The sequence below is a fragment of the Vicugna pacos genome, chromosome 17 (assembly GCF_048564905.1).
Source record: "Vicugna pacos chromosome 17, VicPac4, whole genome shotgun sequence".
Classification (NCBI taxonomy): Eukaryota; Metazoa; Chordata; class Mammalia; order Artiodactyla; family Camelidae; genus Vicugna; species Vicugna pacos.
This window is the reverse complement of record NC_133003.1, coordinates 21529721-21551264: the sequence shown is the minus strand read 5'-3', so window position 1 is coordinate 21551264 and position 21544 is coordinate 21529721. Positions and strand designations below refer to the sequence as shown.

The 21544-nt window shown below is 55.7% G+C and overlaps 2 protein-coding genes across 12 annotated transcripts; both read left to right on the top strand.

Annotated features, from left to right (window-relative positions):
* Positions 1-74: 74 nt before the first annotated feature.
* Positions 75-11602, top strand: USP19 (ubiquitin specific peptidase 19). 11 transcript variants are annotated; one of them, XM_072941257.1, is made up of 28 exons: positions 76-261; positions 1822-2084; positions 2342-2380; positions 2550-2678; positions 2765-2898; positions 2972-3274; positions 3391-3607; positions 3737-3893; positions 3994-4065; positions 4181-4296; positions 4399-4619; positions 4704-4899; positions 4975-5108; positions 5217-5375; positions 5460-5570; positions 6058-6168; positions 6249-6350; positions 7053-7193; positions 7288-7406; positions 7631-7768; positions 7867-8180; positions 8286-8396; positions 8485-8701; positions 8784-8936; positions 9038-9198; positions 9278-9456; positions 10460-10599; positions 11114-11234. In XM_072941257.1, exons 2-28 carry the CDS (start codon positions 1958-1960, stop codon positions 11118-11120), a joined length of 4008 nt encoding a protein of 1335 aa, XP_072797358.1. In that variant the 5' UTR covers positions 76-261; positions 1822-1957; the 3' UTR covers positions 11121-11234. The 11 variants fall into 11 exon arrangements, with proteins under 11 accessions (XP_072797356.1, XP_072797354.1, XP_072797355.1 ...); XM_072941255.1 differs by lacking the exon at positions 11114-11234 and having other exon boundaries at positions 75-261; positions 2975-3274; positions 4405-4619; positions 10460-10967; XM_072941253.1 differs by lacking the exon at positions 11114-11234 and having other exon boundaries at positions 75-261; positions 2975-3274; positions 10460-10967.
* Positions 11603-14716: 3114 nt separating this feature from the next.
* Positions 14717-21544, top strand: QARS1 (glutaminyl-tRNA synthetase 1). Its single transcript, XM_006196288.4, has 24 exons — positions 14717-14873; positions 15019-15166; positions 15537-15646; positions 15809-15884; positions 16108-16172; positions 16710-16763; positions 16906-16966; positions 17312-17383; positions 17511-17596; positions 17769-17855; positions 18408-18507; positions 18622-18700; positions 18782-18890; positions 18989-19119; positions 19227-19319; positions 19418-19555; positions 19643-19730; positions 19820-19963; positions 20064-20168; positions 20358-20450; positions 20566-20693; positions 20783-20849; positions 20924-21049; positions 21412-21544. Exons 1-24 carry the CDS (start codon positions 14757-14759, stop codon positions 21460-21462), a joined length of 2328 nt encoding a protein of 775 aa, XP_006196350.1. The 5' UTR covers positions 14717-14756; the 3' UTR covers positions 21463-21544.

Below are 21544 nucleotides of genomic sequence, written 5' to 3'. Positions count from 1 at the left end.
CGCCTCCTCCGTTCGGCCCGCCCCGGAGCTGCCCGTCGCCGCGTGCCCGCTCCCGCAGGAAGTGCGTCACGGGCTCTGCGTTCAGCCTCCCGCGGCCACTAGAAGTCGAAACAAAACAAGCAGCTGAGGCGGTGGTGGCGGTGCCGGGACGGGGGAGGGGCGCGCCGGAACCGGAACCGACTTGACGCCGGAACCGGAACCGAGAGCGGGTTGCCAGGGCCCGAAGAGGGCTGGCGGCGGCGGCGGCGGCGGCCTCGCTCGGTGAGTTGGGCGGGCCGCTGCTCGCCTGTCTCGCCAGAGCCGGGAGGCCGCGACGCGGGCCCGGGGTGGCCTGTTCAAGGTCACGGGCCGTGCCAGCCTCCATCCCTCGAGCCCTGCGGCGTGCCGGGCCCACTGATGCAGGCGGAGCCGTTGCGCTACTCCCGTGGCCGGCCTCCCGCTTCGGAGAGTGCTGGCGGCGAGCGAGGGCGGCTTCCTGGAGGAGGTGGTGGCGGGCCCAGGGTTCGGAGGCTGGAGTTGGGGCGCAGCCCGGCTGGGGCGCTGGTCACTCGTCAGTAACCCCGCGCAGCCGTATTAGGCCGGCTTGGGTCTCTAGGCAGCCCCTTTCCCTCCTCGATGTCCCAGGAGGTTAGGGGAGGGACGCGCGACCTTCGACTGGGGCTTGGGTGCCAAGAGGCGGAGGATGTCTACTCATTCTCTTAACCTGTCGTCATTGAAGATCCAGCCCACTAGTCCCACATCTGACCCATAGAAGGATATCTACACCCACCTTTCCCCCCGCCCACACACTCACGTACCCAAACCCTGGGGAACACAGACGTCACTATCTGTTCTGCTACTGTCTCAAGCCAGGCTTGAGGCTGCCTGGGGTTGTGATCCATGATTCATCCCCACCTTTATCTCAGTTTTGATAACTTTATTTTGGATGGAAAAACAGCCCAGAATCCACTGGTGGGTCTGTGGGAAACTGGGCAGAAAGTCTTTTCTCTGGCTCAGCGCTGATGAGTAAGTGGACCTGGGAAGGAAGGGGGATAATGTCTGTTTCAGTCTCAAACTGGATGCCCGCCCTGCCTTGGCTCTGGGGCAGGGTTGCTGCTGAAAGGGTAATGTGACATCTGAATACCGTTTTCACCCTAGCTTTTGCAGGCCCCTCTCTACATGGTACAGCAGCTGGAGAGAGGAATCTCTCCAGATGCAGAAAAAGAAGAAGAAGAAAAAAAAAAACCAAAACCCTATGCAGTGAAAAGAAACAGGTTCAGAGGAGGGTGGGAACTGGCAGGTGCCAGATGGGGTGCCTTAACTTCAGGACCTTGCCTGGGCAGTGGTAGCACCTGGGCTGGGCCTGTTTTCAGCCACAGAGCCTGGTCCTCCTGCTGCTTGGTTGTCTGGCTCCTCCTTTTCTGCCTTCGTCTTCTACCTCCTACGTCTCGGCTGGTGACTAAGCAGCCAGTGAGAGTGAAGGAAAAGTGAGCACCCTGCTCAGAGTGCCAGCCCTGTGGGCTGGAGCCATGGCTCTTCTCCAGACTGATGATGGAGACTGGTCCCAGGTCATGGCTGCCTTGACCTGGCACCTCCTCAGTGAGGCTACTCTTTTTGTGGGTCTGTATGGCAAGCATCTAGGAGTCTCAGCCAGAATTGGTTGCTGCTACTTGCATTGTTTTTTCCACCTTCTGAATAGTCTGAGAGTACTCAGGGCTATACCAGGTGATGGTGGGATATTGCTTTGTAGGGTTAGAAGTGTCCCAGGTTGTCGAGCCCTGGCTGTAATCAAGGAGCAAATTGTTGGTCCTTCGTCGTAATCACTGGTCACCTTCTCGTTAGGCTGTCAGTTCCTTGCTGGAGAATTTGGCCACAAAGAGTTGCCAAGATAGCTGGGCCAGGAAGAAAGCGCCGTAGCCCTGACCCAGACGCCGTTGCCGACCCCGGGGCACTCTGGCTGTCGACCAAGCGGCTCAAGATGTCTGGTGGGGCCAGCGCCACAGGCCCAAGGAGAGGACCCCCAGGACTGGAGGAGGCTACCAGTAAGAAGAAGCAGAAGGATCGAGCAAACCAGGAGAGCAAGGATGGAGATCCTAGGAGAGGTGGTAGTGGCATTCCCAGAGTGCTTGTGGCCTTCTCCTCCTTTCCTGTTGAGTATACAGACTGGGGGTTGGGAGATGACTTTTTTTGCTGTTCCTTCCATCCTGGTCTGATGCTGAGAGGACCTGTGCAGGCTAGGTAGAGCCTCAGCTTTGAGGTCGGGGTACTTGGCTGAAAAGCTAAAAGTGGTGCTTGGTGGAGTGGTGGGGTCTTGGAGGCTGCCTGCCCATCATCGTTTCCCTGTTCTTTCCTTTGTTGTCAGCTTCAGCATCTGCTCCTCGGGAGGAACAAACCAAAGAAGGTGAGTAATGAATAGGCCTTTTGGATGCTAGACTACTAGAAGAGAGGATGGGGCACTGGGGATAAAGCCCTTATCTAGAACAGCCCATTAGGGCTGGGTGTCTGTTACCTGCTTATCCCCATCAGAATATCACAGAGACCCTCACAGTCTTTTTGGCACTCCTATACAGAATTGTTACTCGATTGGAGGCAGAGTGCTGATGAGGTAATTGTCAAGCTGCGTGTGGGAGCTGGTCCCCTGCGACTGGAGGAGGTAGATGCTGCTTTCACAGACACGGACTGTGTAGTGCGGCTTCCAGGTATGTCCATCTGCTCCGAGCTTAGCAGTATATTTGATTCCTTTGATATCCCCTACCCTTGCTCACTGCTCCCACTCTGTCACCAGGTGGTCGGCAATGGGGTGGTGTTTTCTATGCTGAGATAGAAAGTTCCTGCACTAAAGTGCAGGCTCGCAAAGGCGGCCTCTTGCAACTGTCACTGCCCAAGAAGGTGCCTCTGCTCACGTGGCCCTCTCTCCTGGTAAGTTCCAGAGCAGAGTAGGGTAGGGATACCCAGTGTAGATGACAGGGCCTAACTGCTGTATCTTTGGCAGAAGAAACCTCTAGGGACCCAGGAGTTGGTGCCAGGGCTGCGGTGCCAGGAGAATGGGCAGGAGCCATCTCCCATTTCCCTGGAGCCAGGCCCTGAGCCCCGCCGGGTTAAGCAGGAGGCTCGGAACCAGAAGCGGGCCCAGGGCCGAGGTGAGGTAGGCGCAGGGGCTGGCCCTGGGGCCCAGGCAGGACCCAGTGCCAAGAGGGCTGTGCATCTCCGCAGAGGGCCAGAGGGGGAAGGATCCAGAGATGGCCCTGGGCCCCGGGGCGATGCCCCACCCTTCCTCGCTGAGCCGGCCACCCAGGTGAGAATGGGGTGCCTGCTTGGGAGTTGGGAGGTGAGGAAGAAGGGTGTGAACTGCAGTGGGGGGCCTCCTGCCAGACTCAGTGCTGATCCTGCCCACAATCTTGCCATGAATAGGCTGAGGCTGAGGAACAGCTCCGTGTACCACCACTGAACCCCCAGACCTGCCTCCTGGGCTCAGAGGAGAATCTAGCGCTTTTAACAGGAGAGAAGGCAGTATCCCCCAGGAATGACCCAGTGTCCCCAGCCATGGCCCGGAGCAGAGACCCTGAGAAAGGTGACCATTCCAAAGAGGAGATGGCAGTGGCAGCAGATGCTGCAACCTTGGTGGATGGTAAAGGTGGGGCAGGGACTGGGCAGGCAGAGCTCTAGGTTGGGTTGCAAGGTTGGTGGTGGGTGGGGAGTAGAATAGCAACAGGCTGGAACTTGTCCTGGGTGGTGCTAAGCTGTGGTCTCAATGTAGAGCCCGAGTCCATGGTGAACCTGGCATTTGTCAAGAATGACTCGTATGAGAAGGGGCCGGACTCAGTGGTGGTGCACGTGTACGTGAAGGAAATCCGCAGGGACACCTCTCGAGTGCTTTTCCGCGAGCAGGACTTCACGCTTATCTTCCAGACCAGGTGGGTGGGTAGGCAGACACACGGGGCAGACAGTGTGCTTCCAGCAGGACAGTGTATCTTACACTCTTCCTCCTGCCCTGCCCCTGCTCTGCCTCTACAGGGACGGAAACTTCCTAAGACTGCACCCAGGCTGTGGGCCCCACACCATCTTCCGCTGGCAGGTGAAGCTCAGGTGGGTGGTGCCCGGCCCCACCACTGTTCCTGTCCCACCCTGGGTTCCATCTCCCTGGCCCGTCCAGCTAGATAACCCCTCCACCTAAGTTCCTGAGTTCAGCCTTTTCCTGCAGGAACCTGATTGAGCCAGAGCAGTGCACCTTCTGCTTCACAGCCTCTCGCATCGACATTTGCCTCCGTAAGCGGCAGAGTCAGCGCTGGGGGGGCCTGGAGGCCCCTGCTGCACGAGGTCTGCACACGAGCTCCCTTCATTGCCCAGTCTTCAAGACCAGGACCCCCATCCCCTGCCGCATGCTGCTAACCACCAGCCCCCTTGTTCCCCCTTTTTAAGGTGCAGTGGGTGGTGCAAAGGTTGCAGTGCCGACAGGTCCAACCCCTCTGGATTCAACCCCACCGGGAGGTGCCCCCCACCCCCTGACAGGCCAGGAAGAAGCCCGAGCAGTGGAGAAGGAAAAACCCAAGGCTCGATCTGAGGACACAGGCCTGGATGGTGTGGCAGCCCGCACCCCTGTGGAGCATGTAGCCCCAAAGCCAGAGCCACACCTGGCTTCGGTAAGAATCCTGTGGTAGGGAGGGCCAAGGATGAAGGCTGGAGAGCCTCAGGGCTGCTCTCTCACACCCCTCTTGCTCTCACAGCCCAAGCCTACGTGTATGGTGCCTCCAATGCCTCATAGCCCGGTGAGTGGAGACAGTGTGGAGGAAGAGGAGGAGGAAGAGAAGAAGGTGTGTCTGCCGGGCTTCACTGGCCTCGTCAATCTAGGCAACACCTGCTTCATGAACAGCGTCATTCAGTCTCTGTCCAACACTCGGGAGCTGCGGGATTTCTTCCACGGTGAGAGCAGGGCCTGGAGCCCTGGGGATGGGATACCTTCCCTTGCTCATACGTCTACTTGGTTGCTGTCCCTAGACCGCTCCTTTGAAGCTGAGATCAACTACAACAACCCACTGGGGACTGGTGGGCGTTTGGCCATTGGCTTTGCTGTGCTACTCCGGGCACTGTGGAAGGGAACCCACCATGCCTTCCAGCCCTCCAAATTGAAGGTGAACTGTGGCTACTCCTACCCTTACCTGGAGAGGGCGGGAAGGGCCAGGCAGCTAGGGGCATGGGGGTACTGGGGTTCCATGCTCACACCTTGCTCTTGCATCCAGGCCATTGTGGCGAGCAAGGCGAGCCAGTTCACAGGCTATGCACAGCATGATGCCCAGGAGTTCATGGCTTTCCTGCTGGATGGGCTGCACGAGGACCTGAACCGCATTCAGAATAAGCCCTACACGGAGACCGTGGACTCAGACGGGCGGCCTGATGAGGTCAGGGTTTGGGGTGGAGGAGGGCATGTCTCATACACATCCCAGTCTCCGGGTCTCCTTAGTCCTCAACACTCTACTCTTCAGGTGGTAGCTGAGGAAGCCTGGCAGCGGCACAAAATGAGGAATGACTCTTTCATCGTGGACCTATTTCAGGGCCAGTACAAGTCGAAGCTGGTGTGCCCTGTGTGTGCTAAGGTGTGATGGGCTCCCCTTGGAAGGCCCCCTCGCTTGGCCTAGCTAGCCTGGTCAGATCGGGGTCAGAGGCATGTGCACTTCTGGGGCTGCAGGGCAAGATTTGGTCAAAAAAGCTGAGGGGAAGGCCTTAGGCCCTATGTGGGCTGCAGAGGTGAGGCTGGGTAGGCTTCCTGACCGAGTTACAAGTGATGTTTGGGTGATGAAGGGTGGAGTATGGGGTATGAGCAAGATTGGAAAAGCACATGGGGTGCAAGTCAGCAGCAAATTAATAAAGTGGCTCTGCTGGGCCGGGCCTCAAGTGACAGAAACAGGGATTGTTCTCTTCTAATGGCTCTCCTGGTCCATCTGGTGTTCTCAAGTCTGAGTGTTTGCTGGTTGGCCTTGAAGACCTGAGAGCCATCCAAAGGCCTGGATTGGGCTCTCAGGGCATGAGCATCCTGCCCCCCATTCCTGGTGTGGCCACCCAGTGCCACCGGTGTATTTGCAGGTCTCCATCACTTTTGACCCGTTCCTGTACCTGCCAGTCCCCTTGCCACAGAAGCAAAAGGTTCTCCCTGTCTTCTATTTTGCCCGGGAGCCCCACAGCAAGCCCATCAAGGTGAGAAGAAAGCCTGTACTTCTGGGCTATCCCAGAGACCCTGGCCCCCTCCATCATGGACTCTACTCTTGTCACCACAGTTTCTGGTGAGCATCAGCAAGGAGAACTCCAGTGCAAGTGAAGTGTTGGACTCCCTTTCACAGAGTGTCCACGTGAAGCCTGAGAACCTGCGTCTAGCTGAGGTCTGTCTGTTCTTCCTTTGTGGACACGTGTATGTGTTTACAGCATGCAGTTTCATGTGTATGGTCATTAGTCTCTGTACACGTATGCACAATTGTGCGTGACCCCGCAGAGACAGGTGCTGTGCTATCGGTTGAGGCATGGCTGAGACCAGGCATTTGGGCTTTGCAACCAAGTTGCCCACAGTTCCCAGCCGTCATGAGGGTTTACTCCACCTTTTGGTGGTACTTCTGACTGCTCTTTCCTCATCAAAGGAGCTTGAGCTGCAGGACTATTTCTACCAGCTATGGTTCTCCCTTCATTCTACTTGTCCCTCTTATTTTCCCAGGTCTGTGTGCTGGTTTTCCCCAAAGGTTCCTAGCCTGTAGCCTGGCAGTGTCCTTTTCCTCAAGGGAATAGAGGTGGGGTAGAGTCTTCTCGAATGTGGCCCCTCCATAGTCTCAGCCAGCCCACTGGTTGACACAGGGTAGAGGCCCTCGGCGTGAAGAGTTGCTGTGGTTGATAGCTGTTCCAGTCCTGGTCTTTCAGGCTCCTTGTTCCATTGGGCACTGAGGCTGGTGCCAACAGAGGCATATTCTTCTTCTGGGTTGCATTCTCCACCCTGCATCCATAGACCCAAGGTCAAGGCCAAGTTTTCTTGTGCTTTGGGGCAGGGCTAGAGAAGGGGCTTGTCCTCACATAGGATCTATGTGTTCTGTCCCCAGGTGATTAAGAATCGCTTCCACCGTGTATTCTTGCCCTCCCACTCACTGGACACTGTGTCCCCTTCTGACACGCTCCTCTGCTTTGAGCTGCTATCTCCAGAGTTGGCTAAGGAGCGGGTGGTGGTGCTAGAGGTGCAGCAGGTGAGTGGGGGCTGACCTGATGGCACGGGGCCCTGGTGGGAGGGGGAGCATTCCCACCTGACCTGGCCTTGCTGAGCCAGACCACCCACCCTAGCGTCCCCAGGTGCCCAGCGTCCCCATCTCCAAGTGTGCAGCCTGCCAGCGGAAGCAGCAGTCAGAGGATGAGAAGCTGAAGCGCTGTACCCGGTGCTACCGCGTGGGCTACTGTAACCAGTGAGGATCCCCATGGCCTCCCCCATCCCTCCTCACCACCTTTCACTTGGCCACCCTACCTCTTCTTCGCATAAAGACCCATATGTTTTAAGCCCTCCACCTGCCACCCCACTGGACACAACCTTTGGGAGGCAGGGCTGGCATACCCAGTTTCCAGGGCCAGACGTTAGCCCTAGCGTAGAGCTTGGGCTAAAGCCCTGTTCTTGCCTCCCTCTTTCCTTTAGACTCTGCCAGAAAACCCACTGGCCTGACCACAAGGGCCTCTGCCGCCCTGAGAACATTGGCTACCCTTTTTTGGTCAGTGTACCTGCCTCACGCCTCACTTATGCCCGTCTTGCTCAGTTGCTAGAAGGCTATGCCCGGTAAGTGCCCAGTGGTTGTGTTAAGGTCGGGTAGCTGCAGGGGCACAGGTGCCAGACAGAATGGTTTGAATTATTTTTGCTCTGCTGCTTGTCTCCAGGTACTCTGTGAGTGTGTTCCAGCCACCCTTCCAGCCTGGCCGCATGGCCTTGGAGTCCCAGGGCCCTGGTTGCACCATGCTGCTCTCTACTAGCTCATTGGAGGCTGGGGACAGTGAGAGAGACCTTATTCAGCCACCTGAGCTCCAGTTGGTGACCCCCGTGGCTGAAGGGGACACAGGGGTTCCCCGGGCATGGACATCTCCTGATCGGGGCTCTGTGCCCAGCACGAGTGGTGTTTCTTCTGAGGTGCTGGCCAGTGGGCCCACTGAAGTTGGCTCCTTGCCTGCTGGTGAGAGGATGTCCCGGCCTGAAGGTAAAAGTCTGGGGAAAGGCTCTGGAGCTGGGGTAGAGGAGGTTGGGGGAAGCTTGTTTAGGCCGTGGTAGACAGGGAAGCTCTGATTATCATGTTCTCTCACAGCTGCTGTGCCCGGGTACCAACACCCAAGTGAAGCCATGAATGCCCACACACCCCAGTTCTTTATCTATAAAATTGACGCAACTAACCGAGAGCAGCGGCTAGAAGACAAAGGTGTGTGAGGCTGTGGGAGGGAGTCCTAGGGTGGGTTGGGCTAGCTACTCTTCACAGATGCATGACTCCCTTCCCTGTCTGTTTCCAGGAGATACCCCACTAGAGTTGGGTGATGACTGCAGCCTGGCTCTGGTCTGGCGGAACAATGAGCGCCTGCAGGAGTTCGTGTTGGTAGCCTCCAAGGAGCTGGAATGTGCAGAGGATCCAGGCTCTGCCGGTGAGGCTGCCCGCGCTGGCCACTTCACTCTGGACCAGTGCCTGAACCTCTTCACGCGGCCTGAGGTGCTGGCACCTGAGGAGGCTTGGTGAGGACAGGGCAGCAGGCAGGTGGTGGGGCAGGGTGGAGTGGAGGTCTGCTGATCTTAACCCCACCTCTGTCCTCATCAGGTACTGCCCACAGTGCAAACAACACCGCGAGGCCTCCAAGCAGCTGCTGCTGTGGCGCCTGCCCAATGTGCTCATTGTGCAGCTCAAGCGCTTCTCCTTCCGTAGCTTCATCTGGCGTGACAAGATCAATGACTTGGTGGAGTTCCCTGTTCGGTGAGCGTTGGGCCCTGGTGACTGTAGTCGGGGCGTGGGGGCCAAGGTAGGCATCCTGGGCACCTGTTGACCATCTTACCTCTCTCTGGCTGGCCCTGCAGGAACCTGGACCTGAGCAAGTTCTGCATCGGTCAGAAAGAGGAGCAGCTGCCCAGCTACGACCTGTATGCTGTCATCAACCACTATGGAGGCATGATCGGTGGCCACTATACCGCCTGTGCACGCCTGCCCAATGACCGCAGCAGCCAGCGCAGCGACGTGGGTGAGGGCGCACAGCCAGCAGGATAGGTGGTAGGGGTGGTGGTGCAGCTTATGTTCACACTCTTCCCACCTCACTACAGGCTGGCGCTTGTTTGATGACAGCACGGTGACAACGGTAGACGAGAGCCAGGTCGTGACGCGTTATGCCTATGTACTCTTCTACCGCCGGCGGAACTCTCCTGTGGAGAGGCCCCCCCGGGCAGGTCACTCTGAGCACCACCCAGACCTAGGCCCTGCAGCTGAGTCTGCTGCCAGCCAGGTGAGGCATGGGGGAGGCTTCGCAGGCCAGTGGGGCTCAACTCACAGATGGGTGGGAGTGGGGCACAACTTCCTCTCTTCCAGCCATAGACCCCCGGAGCCTTGGGATTTGTGAGAGCTGCAGACAGGGTTCCCTTATAGCAGAGCCTTAGCCTGAGGGTTCCCCAGACTGTAAGGACACTTAACAGAGGTCATGCACACCATCGATGTGCCCATAGGCACCCACTTGGGACGGGCCAAGGAGCTGCTCCGAACTTCACTGGGTACAGTGCCGTGAACAGACTGTACCTGACACCCTCCCAACTTTCCCTCTGCATACCCCCCCACACGCTAGCCCACAGACCCTCACTTGTGATCGTCCCTGTTCTGATGTGCACTCTGGACAGGGCCTATCCAGCAGACCATAGCCTAGTGTGGCTGTCACCCACTCTGAGGTGAGTGTCTGTCCCCACTGAGCCTTCAGGATCTTCTTCTTACTGACGTGGGGTGCCATAGGCCTGGTTGGTGGGCAAAGCCGCATCTCTGTTCTGGACTGGTCTCCTTGCTGCCCTCTCTTCTCTTGATCTCTCTACGCTCAGACTCAGAGAAATCGCTGCAGAAGACAGTGGTCAGGATCTCGACATAGGTGGGAGGGTGGCACCTGGGCTTGGCAGCTCTATTCTCCATGAGCCAGTCCCTTCTGTGGGAAGCCTGGACTAAAAAACTGACCAGTTAACCCCCTCACTCCTCCCCCCCACCAGAAGTTACATGTCGATTGGGGAGCTTGTTGAGGTCAAAATGCTGTCAAGATTCACCTTCTGTGGTGCTCTGTCTAGACAACCCTGCAAATGGCGCACTTGGCTCCTGCCTGCCTACCTCTCTGCTGCTTGACCTAGGATGTGTAAGGGTTTAGCACCTGTCACCTTGGGTGGGACTGTTGTGGCCAGGGGTCTTGGGGACACTGGGTCCCCCCAACTCTCCCACCCCCCATCCTGGGTGCTGATGGCCGTTTCCACACACCGTAGGCTTCCCGGATTTGGCAGGAGCTGGAGGCCGAGGAGGAGCCAGTACCCGAGGGGCCTGCGCCCCTGGGTCCCTGGGGGCCCCAAGACTGGGTGGGCCCGCCGCCACGTGGCCCTACCACACCAGACGAGGGCTGCCTCCGGTACTTTGTTCTGGGCACCATGGCAGCTTTGGTGGCCCTCGTGCTCAACGTGTTCTATCCTCTGGTATCCCAGAGTCCTTGGAGATGAGCTCGCTTGCAGGCAGCTGCTGTGAGCTGGCCCACCTGCCTGCCCGCCAGGCTATGCCTGCTTCTGGTGGGGACCAACTCTGGGCTTGGGCCTCAATGTGTGCATCTTAGGGGAGAGGGTGGGACTGTGGCTCCTGCAGGGGCAGAGCATCCTAGGGTGGATATCCATCCAGCTGTCTGTCCGTTCGTCCTGTTGCTCCGACCTTTGGCCTGGGGCTTAGCCCTGCCCAAACAGCTTCCTGTATTTAAAGTGTTAATAAAGCGAGACTGTTCAGGCCCGATCTCGTCTCTCTGTCTCAACGCCGCTGCTGTCTGCACCTGCCTTGGGGGGCCCTCCCTTGGGTGCCAGGGCTCCAAGCCAGCACCCCCGGGATGCCAGGCGGCATACTGGGCAGCCCCCAACCCCTGTCCTCATATTCTGTTGCAGGGACTAGGCCCTGGCCAGGCCCCCGAGGTGGCCCCCACGCGGACAGCCCCTGAACGCTTCGCCCCCCCTGTGGACCGCCCAGCCCCCACCTACAGCAACATGGAGGAGGTCGATTAGCAGGTCCCTGGCTGGTGGGAGGACTGGGCTTGGGGGATCCCCCACAGAGGGCCAGCTCTTTGCCGCTTCACTTTCTCTAACCCAGAGGACACTGGCTTCATCAATGGGAAGTTGTGGGGTATGATTTGAGGGTGGAAACCTCACAGGTTGGTACCTCTTTGTCAGCCTGACCTCCCAACCAGTGGGCCTTGGCTTCTCCAGCCACCCCCAGTGCTGCGTGATTTGATTCTCAGTTGTATCTTCAATTCTTTCTGACTCGCATTATAAACATTATAATTTTATTCTAAAAATTGTAATTTTTTTTTTGCATTTTGGAAGTGATTGCTGCTGTTTAAATATATTTTAAAAATAAATGACAAATAAGCAGACTTAGTCACTGTGATGCCCTAGGTGCTGTGGCGACCTCCCCTCCCCATCATTCATTGTGGTGTGTGTGTGTGTGTTTAAGACCCTGAAAGTGCTCATGCCTGAGGAGAGATGATAAGGTTCCAGCTTAGGCCCTTTGGGTCATGAAGCCTCAATGCCATCAGCTCTTTGGGGCCTGCCTGCTGCCCTTTGATCCCACTGATTCTGGGTCCCAAATGGAGGCAGCTGTGGTTGGCATCACTGTCAATACCTCACACCCAAAGGGTGGAGTATACTCCATTAAGTTCAAGAAGCTGACAGCATGGGGTTGAAATTGCAGGCACTGAAGCAGCCTGGGGTTGATAGCCAGATGGGAAGGACTTGTTGGGGAACAGGAGGTACTGGGAGAGGGGGACTCTCTCCTTTTCTATTCTCAGGTCTTTTCTGTAGTTTGAGCACCATCTGGATCACTCAGGAGAATAGAGCAGGAAAAAAATGCTGTGGGGAAAGAGACCCCATTCTAAAAGGACAGGCAGAGAGGACCAGAGCTAATCTTGGCTGGCTTCCTGTGGGAGGGAGGTACGGGTCTTGCCAGGCCATTTCTTCCCTTGAGTCCCTGAGACTTTCGCTTTTGGCAGCTGCCCCAGACTGTTTACCCACAGTGGGTCTGCAGGCTTGTCCCAGCCTCAGGGCCTTTGTGACCTTGTACGTAAAGCAAAGGCGAATCTTGTGAGAAGCCTAAAGAGATTGCTATAATGCTGCTCCCTCCTCTTTCTAACTGCTTGGGGTTAGGAGTGGGTGTCTCCAGCTGGAGGGAGATGGGGAGCAAAGGTACTCATGAAGCAGGTGTTCAGGTAAGCCAGAAAGAGTGTAAGGCAACCCTAAAGGTCCATCCTTGCCCCCAAGCCTGTGGGATCAGACTTATAAGAAGCTCAGCATGTGGGTCCTGCTAGCACCCCTCAGTCTCAGCTGGCATTAGGGGTGGTGGTGAGCAAAAGGACCTCATGGAGAAAGCTAGCCCTGTGACCAATGTTGGCTTTTTTCTATTGGGACAACAGCACAAGGGCCATGTAGGGTTGTTGGCCATGAAGAGGGGCCAGGAGAGCTGAGTGTGAGGCCCTGCAGTCATGGGAGAATTACCAAGCTGGGTGTTGGTGCTGGCATACTGCTGAAGGGCCTGCTAGACATGGGCTGCAACAGGATTGTGCTTGGCTTTCAATGAGTGTAGCCCCAAATATCAGGCCACTGGTGGTCTGCATGTGTTGGATGCACTGACCAAGGGGCTCTCTCCACCTCTGACCATGGCCCTGCTGCTTCTGAGCCTGCCACATTACCCTTCTGTGGCATTTGCACAGGGCTGCTGTGGCCATCAGTACTGTGGTCACTACTGCTTCTTTGTTGTCAGAGTGTGCCACCGGGACCTGTCCGTGGGCCTGGCTGCTGGACCCTGCCTCTTACCACGCCACAGCTGGGCCTTCTTGGTTGCTGCCTGGCTTTTCTTCTTGTTGATTTTTTTTCTTGATTTTCCTTAAAGTAGTGCCAGAGGTTTATACAAGCAAGCCTGTCCCCCAGGGACCCATACAACTTCACGGTTCTGCTCTGTGCAAGTCATAGGGCTCCAGAGGACTGGCTGGCCTGCCACTGCTACTTGTGGCATTCTTGGTCGCACTGGTGGAGCTACCACCCCATCCTGTGACATGGAACCACAGGGTCGGCACCATGAAGGAACCAGTGAAGAGGTTACAGACAGACCCTGACCCCACTGAGGGGATCATCACCAGACCTACAGGACTCAGTGTTGGTGGTGATGGTGCTGTAATGAATCCTGCAGTGGCATCAGGCACTCTGTTCATCATAGGCACCCTTGTGGTGAGCTAGGTACTTGCAGCTGTGGACTCAGCACAAGGCTGGTGTGGCTATGGCTCTGCTTCTCGTGCCTGTGTATGGCACCACTGCACTGCATCTCCTGCTTAATGCCTGCTCCTGGTCTTGGCTGGGCTGGGCATCAGGCTGGAGCTAAGGGGCTATGTGGAGCCAATACACAGGACTGGACCTGGATACTGATGTAATGTGTGGACCTAGCCTGTGGTCATGTGGTGCTCAGACATGGACTTGGTCATTAGTGGGATATGGCCACAAAGCAGGACACAGAATAGAGATATAGACTGCAATCAGGATTCTGCCCAGTGCTTGAAGGTCCAGGAATATTAGGGACACCAAGTCCTCTTAAGACCCTGAGTTTCCACCCCAGATTTGGGGATCTCCTCACCATCCCACCATCAGCAGCTCCAGTTCCATAAAGAAAACAGCTTGTATGTCCAACTTTACCCTGACCTTCCAGTAGTTCTGGAAGTCCAGTGAGAGACTGTGGGGAGACTCCCAAGCACAATAGCCATCATCATGACTATTCTACCTCCTCTGTCCAACCCTTTCCCAATTGCAATAAAATATCCTGTCAAAAACCTGCATATGGATTTCAAGGTCTAATCTGCTTGTGGTTTTTCTGACATTTGAATACTTTGTTAAGAGGAATAAGTATGCCAGGAGATTTTAAACCAAATCACAGAACTTATGAAAGGTCCCTCCTGGCCCCAACCCTCCCCTCTCTTGGCCAGGTGTGTGTTCAGGTGGGTATATGAAAAATGTTGGTCTACTGGGGTCCATCAATGGGCCATTAAGCATATTCTCTGCGCTGGAGTCTTGAGTGGATTTCCCGGGTTTCAGTTTGCTCATCTGTTTCTAAGACAGCTACAAAGCTGTGACGTCAGAAACGCGATGTGGACTCACGTTTGTTCCCAAGAACAGAATTGGGATGGTCCCAAGGTTTCCAGGGCTGAAGAAGAAAAGTCTAAAAGCAAAGGGTCATGCCAGCGTCTGCCTCCTGCCTCGGTGCTGAACACCTTCCCTCCAGGACCGTGGCAAATCTCCCCTTAAAGCCCCGTCGCCCACTACTCCTTCATGGGACCGGGAGTACGAAGACGGAAGTGAGGCGCCCGGAAAAGCCGGCTGGCATGTCTTCTGCCCTTTAAATGGCGCTGACAACTCTGGAGAGCCCCGCCCCTCCCCCAAAGAAGGACACCATTGGTTCTCCCTGACTGCTTCGCTCTCCTATTGGTCAGTGGGCTAATACTAGCATTCAGATTGGCCTCAAAGTTTTCTTTCGGTTTCCGGTGTCCCAGCAATGGCGACTCTGGACTCCCTGTCGCTCTTCACCGGCCTCGGCCTGAGCGAGCACAAGGCCCGCGAGACGCTCAAGAACACGGCTCTGAGCGCGCAGCTGCGCGAGGCGGCGACCCAGGTACGAACCTAAGCCCCTGGCCTGGGCTGCCGACTGTGCCCCAGCGCAGCGCCCGGCCGGGTCCGGATCCCGACCAACCCACCTTGTTTTGCTCATGCCTCTCTTACCGGGCGTGGGGCTTATCTCCTAATCCCTCTGACCCCAGGCGCAGCAGACTCTGGGCTCCACCATCGACAAGGCTACTGGGACCCTGCTCTATGGCTTGGCCTCCCGACTCCGAGATCCCCGGCGTCTCTCTTTTCTCGTGAGCTACATAGCCAATAGGAAGATCCACACCGAGATCCAGCTGAGCGGTGAGACCCCTGCCTGTCCTGTCCCTTCCACCTCCAACTCTTCTCCCAGCCAAGATCCCTATCTACCCATTCTGACAAGTGCCCCAAAGTCTCTGGATTACTAGTTCTATAATCTCCTCTAAACCCAGGCCCTGGCTCTGAGGGATGGAGGGCCACCTCTGGTGTGACTGACTAGGGAACTGTGTAGGTCTGAGGGAGAGTTTCCTTCAGAACACATGCTTCTTTCCTGTGGCCTCAGGGCTTTTCTAGAGGGGTGCAAGCCTTAATTTACCAGGAGGCCAAACTCTAATTGGGGTTTCATGGGATTAGGACCTTGTCTTCCTACTCTTTGGAACTGAGATGCACAGACTCCTTGGCTCTTTTTTCTCAGCTGCTCTTGAGTATGTGCGAAGTCATCCCCTGGACCCTATCAACACCATGGACTTTGAGCAGGAATGCGGCGTGGGTGTCATGGTGACCCCAGAGCAGATTGAGGAGGCTGTGAGTCTTTCCCCAGGCATTGGCTGCCTCCTTAGTAGTGACCCTGGAAAGTGTTGGCTCAGTTTCTCCAACCAGGAAGACCCAGAGTGAGGGTGTGGGTGTGGGTCCCTAGAGTATTTCTGAAGGACACTTTCCTGAACCACGTGGTTTGGCTTTCTGTAGGTGGAGGCTGCCATAAATCGCCACCGATCCAAGCTCCTGGTAGAGCGTTACCATTTCAACATGGGGCTGCTGATGGGTGAGTAGGGCCTGGGGCAGAGGACTATGTTGTTCTCTCTGGTTATGCCTTTTTTTCTAGGCATGAGTGAGAGGAAGGTGGGGGGAGAAGTAGGAACACCTTAAAAGTGGTCTAGCTGGGCCTAGGCTCTGGTTCCTGAGGTCAGCCAGATCCTTTTCTCGGGAAAGAGGGTGGGAAGTGTCTTCCTTTGCCTTTTTGCAGCTCCTTATGTCCATGTTTCTAGGAGAGGCTCGGGCTGCACTGAAGTGGGCAGATGGCAAAATGATAAAGCACGAAGTAGACATGCAGGTGGGTTCGTCCTTGAGCTGAAGCAGGTAAAGACCCTGCCGTAGAGAGGGCCTAGAGTCCACGGAGGAATAAATAAGGGTGGGAGGGGAAGAGACCCTATTCTTATTCTGATGGTGGATAGTAGAGCCTGGGGTGGTGGGGCAGCACCTGGGTGGGCAATGAAAGTCTTGGACCTCTGGGTTGTGCCTAATTTGGGGTGAGTTGCTTTATTCTGAATCTGTTTGCTCATCATAAGTAGAGGGGAACATGGCCTTCATCTCAGGATGCTGGCAGAGAATCACAAGAGGGTAATGGCTTATTTTGATGCTGGGCCCACAGCTGCTCTCTAAATGGATGTTTTTGTTACCTGTGCCCAGTATGGACCCTCAGGAGGGAAAGAGCATTTGAGGCCAGCAGAACCATGTGAGGAGCAGAGGTGGGATGGGCTATGTAGGTTTTTTTAAGGCTGTGCTGGTAGATAGGCCAGGAAGCCCTTAGGTGGATGGGATGGGTCAAGCTTTGGCTTCTGGTCCAGTCCTGACTCTGATCTCTACCCAGGTCCTCCACCTTCTAGGTCCCAAGACGGAGACTGATCTAGAGAAGAAGCCCAAGGTGGGACTGAGCATCATCCTGGGTCCCTAGGGATGACGTGGGGTAGGGTGAGACTTCAGGCTAGGGGAGGGAGTATCTGACCCTAGTGGTCCCAATACCCTGCCCAGGGGAAGCCCTGACCCAATTTCTGGACTTCCCTCAGGTAGCAAAGGTTCGGCCAGAAGAAACAGCCGGGAGGTCAGCGAAGGATGTGGTGGAGAATGGTGAGAGGCTTGAGGCTCCAGTCACATTCAGTTCTCTGATTTCTGGGCTTTCCACCTGATGAGTCTTTACAGCTAGTCTCCTCAGGCCATTGGCTTACTCAGCACCCTGCCTTCTGCTGCAGGACTGGAATTCCTGGTGTTTCCTTTGTTCCCCTTACCCAGAAACTAGCCAGAGGAGGCCTGAGAAGTCTGGTTCTGTATCTCTTGTCTCTGGGGTTGGGGGAAGAAGGGACTGTTTGGTTCTGTTTTGGTTGCAGGATATGGGTAGTACTGGCAGGCACCTCCCTGAGCTAGATGTAGTAGCTTTATCCAGAGAATAAGTTTTCCTTGATCTCTTCTCTGCAGGTGAGGCTGTTGGCCAGACCTTGTCTCTGATGGAGCAGCTCCGGGGCGAGGCACTTAAGTTCCACAAGCCTGGTGAGCCGGCAGGTTGAAACTGTGGAGGGAGGGCTAGGTCTGAATAGCAGCTCTTATAGCCAGGCCCCTGGGGTAGGGAGCCCTCGGCTGCAGCCTGGTGTCATCAGGCTTGTTCTGGTCTTGACAGGAGAGAACTATAAGACCCCAGGCTACGTGACCACTCCACATACCATGGATCTGCTGAAGCAGCACCTGGAGATCACTGGAGGACAGGTGTGTGGGAGTATTGCCAGGCAAGCTAGTGCACTCATCACTTGCCTAGGGGTTTGGGCTGCCTCCGTACTACCCCACCTTACCTATCACCGTGGCCTCCCTGAGAAGGGGCATCCTTTAATGTAGTCTGAGCTCTGACTTAATTCTTCTGCTTCCATTTCCCTTATCTCAGGTACGTACCCGGTTCCCGCCAGAACCCAATGGAATCCTGCACATTGGACATGCCAAAGCCATCAATTTCAATTTTGGCTACGCCAAGGTGAGTGTGTCTGGGGACCTGGTAAACAGGGTGACCACTTGCTGCTCCTATTACTGGGTACCAGAGAGGTGTTTCTACCTTTCCTGATGCTCCATAATGTGACCCAGAGCAGACAGAGGCCATGGAGGGGATACCTAGAAATGTGTGACAGATACCTAGGAATCTACCCCACTGGGCTTATTGGGAGAAAGCTCTGGGTGAGGCAGTGAATTCAAATTTAGGGAAATTCCCAGTGCAACCTCTTGGACTTAGGAAGAAGCTATGCTGGGTTCCACATTAGTATGAGATGCCTTGTTTAGGGCATTTAGATACAGGAAGAGGGGAACAGAGAGCATATCTGTGGTAGAGTGCATGCTTGGTGGGCATGAGGTCCTGGGTTCAATCTCCAGTGCCTCCATTAAGGGGGAAGAAAGGATACAGGAAGATGAGTGAAACTCTTTAAGACATTTTTAATTGTGACGTGGAGAGTTCTGAGAATAGCCCAGTTTGATGAGCTGGACTGTCTGTAGATGCTGATGATGTGGGAGTTCATGGATACTGCAACTCTCCTAGGCCAACAATGGGGTCTGTTTCCTGCGCTTTGACGATACCAACCCTGAGAAGGAGGAAGCAAAGTTCTTCACTGCCATCTGTGACATGGTGGCCTGGCTGGGTATGGATTGGGCAAGGCCTGGGCAGAACTGGTGATCAGTGGGCCTCTCCCTGGGCTATGGTCTGCCCTCAGGTGTCTGGCTGGCTGCTAATACTATGTCTCATTCTGCCCCAGGTTATACGCCTTACAAGGTGACATATGCCTCTGACTATTTTGACCAGCTCTATGCCTGGGCTGTGGAGCTTATCCACAGGTGAGGCCAGGGCCATGATGTGGTGCCAGACAGGCTGACCAGGACATAGCCATGCTGGGCACTCACACCCCTTTCCCACAGGGGCCAGGCCTATGTGTGCCACCAGCGAGGAGAGGAGCTCAAAGGCCACAATCCACTGCCCTCACCCTGGAGGGACCGTCCCACAGAGGAATCACTGCTGCTCTTTGAGGTGGGGTTCTGGGGGTGCCACTGGGTCTGGGCTGGCTTGGATGCTGAGGATAAGATGCCCTTGTGCTGAGTGGCAACCTGAGCCCTTGCTCCACTCAGGCAATGCGCAAGGGCAAGTTTGCGGAGGGAGAGGCCACACTGCGGATGAAGCTGATAATGGAGGATGGCAAGATGGACCCTGTGGCCTATCGAGTCAAGTATACACCACACCACCGCACAGGGGACACCTGGTGGGTATGAGCTTGGGGTGGGGTTGCGGAGTTGTAGAGTGGGGTGGTGGACCGTGGGTAGGGCAGAGTGGGGCTGGATGGTGGGGACCACTGCCTGTGCCCTGCAGGTGCATCTACCCCACCTATGACTACACACACTGCCTCTGTGACTCCATCGAGCACATCACCCACTCACTCTGCACCAAGGAATTCCAGGCCCGGTGAGGGAGCTGGCCCATGGGGTGGGTAGGGCCAGTGGGATTCCAGCAGCCCTTCCTGGTCGGCAGTGGCCAGTCCTGACTGTACCCTCTTACCCCAGACGCTCTTCCTACTTCTGGCTGTGCAATGCACTGGACGTTTATTGTCCTGTGCAGTGGGAATATGGCCGCCTCAATCTGCACTATGCTGTTGTCTCTAAGAGGAAGATTCTCCAGCTTGTGGCAGCTGGCGCTGTGCGGTAGGTGTGGCTGTTTGGCTCACTGAAGGTTGCTGATACTGGTAGCATGTGCTGTCAAAGGCCTTTTTACCACCTCCTTGCCCACAGGGATTGGGACGACCCACGGCTCTTCACGCTCACAGCCCTGCGACGGCGTGGCTTCCCACCTGAGGCCATCAACAACTTCTGTGCTCGGGTATGGCCCAGTGGGCTGAGTGGGCAGGTGGGGGCTGAGCACAGCAGTATGTGGTTATGGCTGTGACTGAAGCTGACCTTTCCTGCTAGGTGGGGGTGACAGTGGCACAGACCACAATGGAGCCACATCTGCTAGAAGCCTGTGTGCGTGATGTGCTGAATGACACAGCCCCGAGGGCCATGGCTGTGCTGGAGTCATTACAGGTGGTCATCACCAACTTTCCTGCTGCCAAGGTAGGTTTGTGTCAGTTTGTGTGTCAGGTATGTGCCTCTGGATCTGGCTGTAGGAATCCCAGTGCCTAGTTATGACTCAGATACCTATCTCCTTCTATAGTCCTTGGACATCCAGGTGCCCAACTTCCCAGCTGATGAGACCAAGGGCTTCCATCAGGTCCCCTTTGGACCCATTGTCTTCATCGAAAGGACTGACTTCAAGGAGGTGAATGAGGGGAAGGGGTGGAGGTTCCTGTTTGCTCCTGAGCCCAGTCCTGAGGTCCTGTCATCTGTCATTCCATCTACTTCCTGCTTCAGACAAACCAACCCCTGCCAGACACAGGGGTGGGGAGAAGCCTCTTGAACCTGTCTGACCCTTGCAGCCTCTTGTGTCCACCCCATTTCCTACCTCTAGGAGCCAGAGCCAGGCTATAAGCGCCTGGCATGGGGCCAGCCTGTGGGCCTGCGGCATACAGGCTACATCATCGAGCTGCAGCATGTTGTCAAGGTGAGAGCCAGCTACAGCCTTCCTACTGCAGTGCCTGCTGGGGTGAAAGTCTCGGTGCAGCCTGTAGCCTTGGTAGTGGTCTCCAAGTCTGATTGCAGTTCCCCTTGACTTCCAGGGCCCCAGTGGCTGTGTGGAAAGCCTCGAAGTGACATGCAGACGGGCAGATGCTGGAGAAAAGCCCAAGGCATTTATTCACTGGGTATCACAGCCTCTGAAGTGTGAGATTCGCCTCTATGAGCGACTGTGAGTGAACAGAGCTGGGGTAGGGGCAAGTTCAAGATGGGCATTGCTGTGGCCGCCCAGTTGGAGTCTCACCTTCATTCTGGCTACAGATTTCAGCACAAGAACCCCGAGGATCCTGCTGAGGTGCCTGGTGGATTCTTAAGTGACTTGAACCCGGTAGGCTCATGGGGTGTGGGGTGAGGGTGGTGGGCCTCTCTGTCTGGATGGCTACCTGAGTTCCCTGTCTGTAGGCATCACTACAAGTGGTGGAGGCAGCATTAGTGGACTGTTCTGTGGCTCTGGCAAAGCCCTTCGATAAGTTCCAGTTTGAGCGGCTTGGCTACTTTTCTGTGGATCCAGACAGCTACCAGGGACAGGTGCTTGAATTTATCTTTCCGTAATAATAGTGGCTACCATTCACTGTGCAAGCGCTTTCTTATTTAATCCTCACCACTTGATATGGGGTTCATGTTCTGTTTATGAGGAAACAGGCTCAGAAGTTAAGTTCACACACAAAATTTTGTATGGACCTGCCTTTCTCACTCAAGATAGGGGTAGGCATGGGGATTGTTAGAATCCTTTTAAAATGGAGGCCCACAGCCATCCAGTCCTTGAGCCAAAGTCATAAAGTTATTAGGAATTGAAGTTTCTTGACCCTTGGCTCCTCTGGGATGAGGTGAGGGTTGGAGTGTTGTCCTGGTTCTGGCCTGGTGGTCATTCTTACCCCTCTTCCCTTCAGCTTGTATTCAACCGGACCGTGACACTGAAGGAGGACCCAGGAAAGGTGTGAACTAGAAGCCCCATGGACCTACCTCATCCTCTGGAGACTTGGCGTACCCAGACTCCATGTCAATAAAGAACAGTTAAATCCC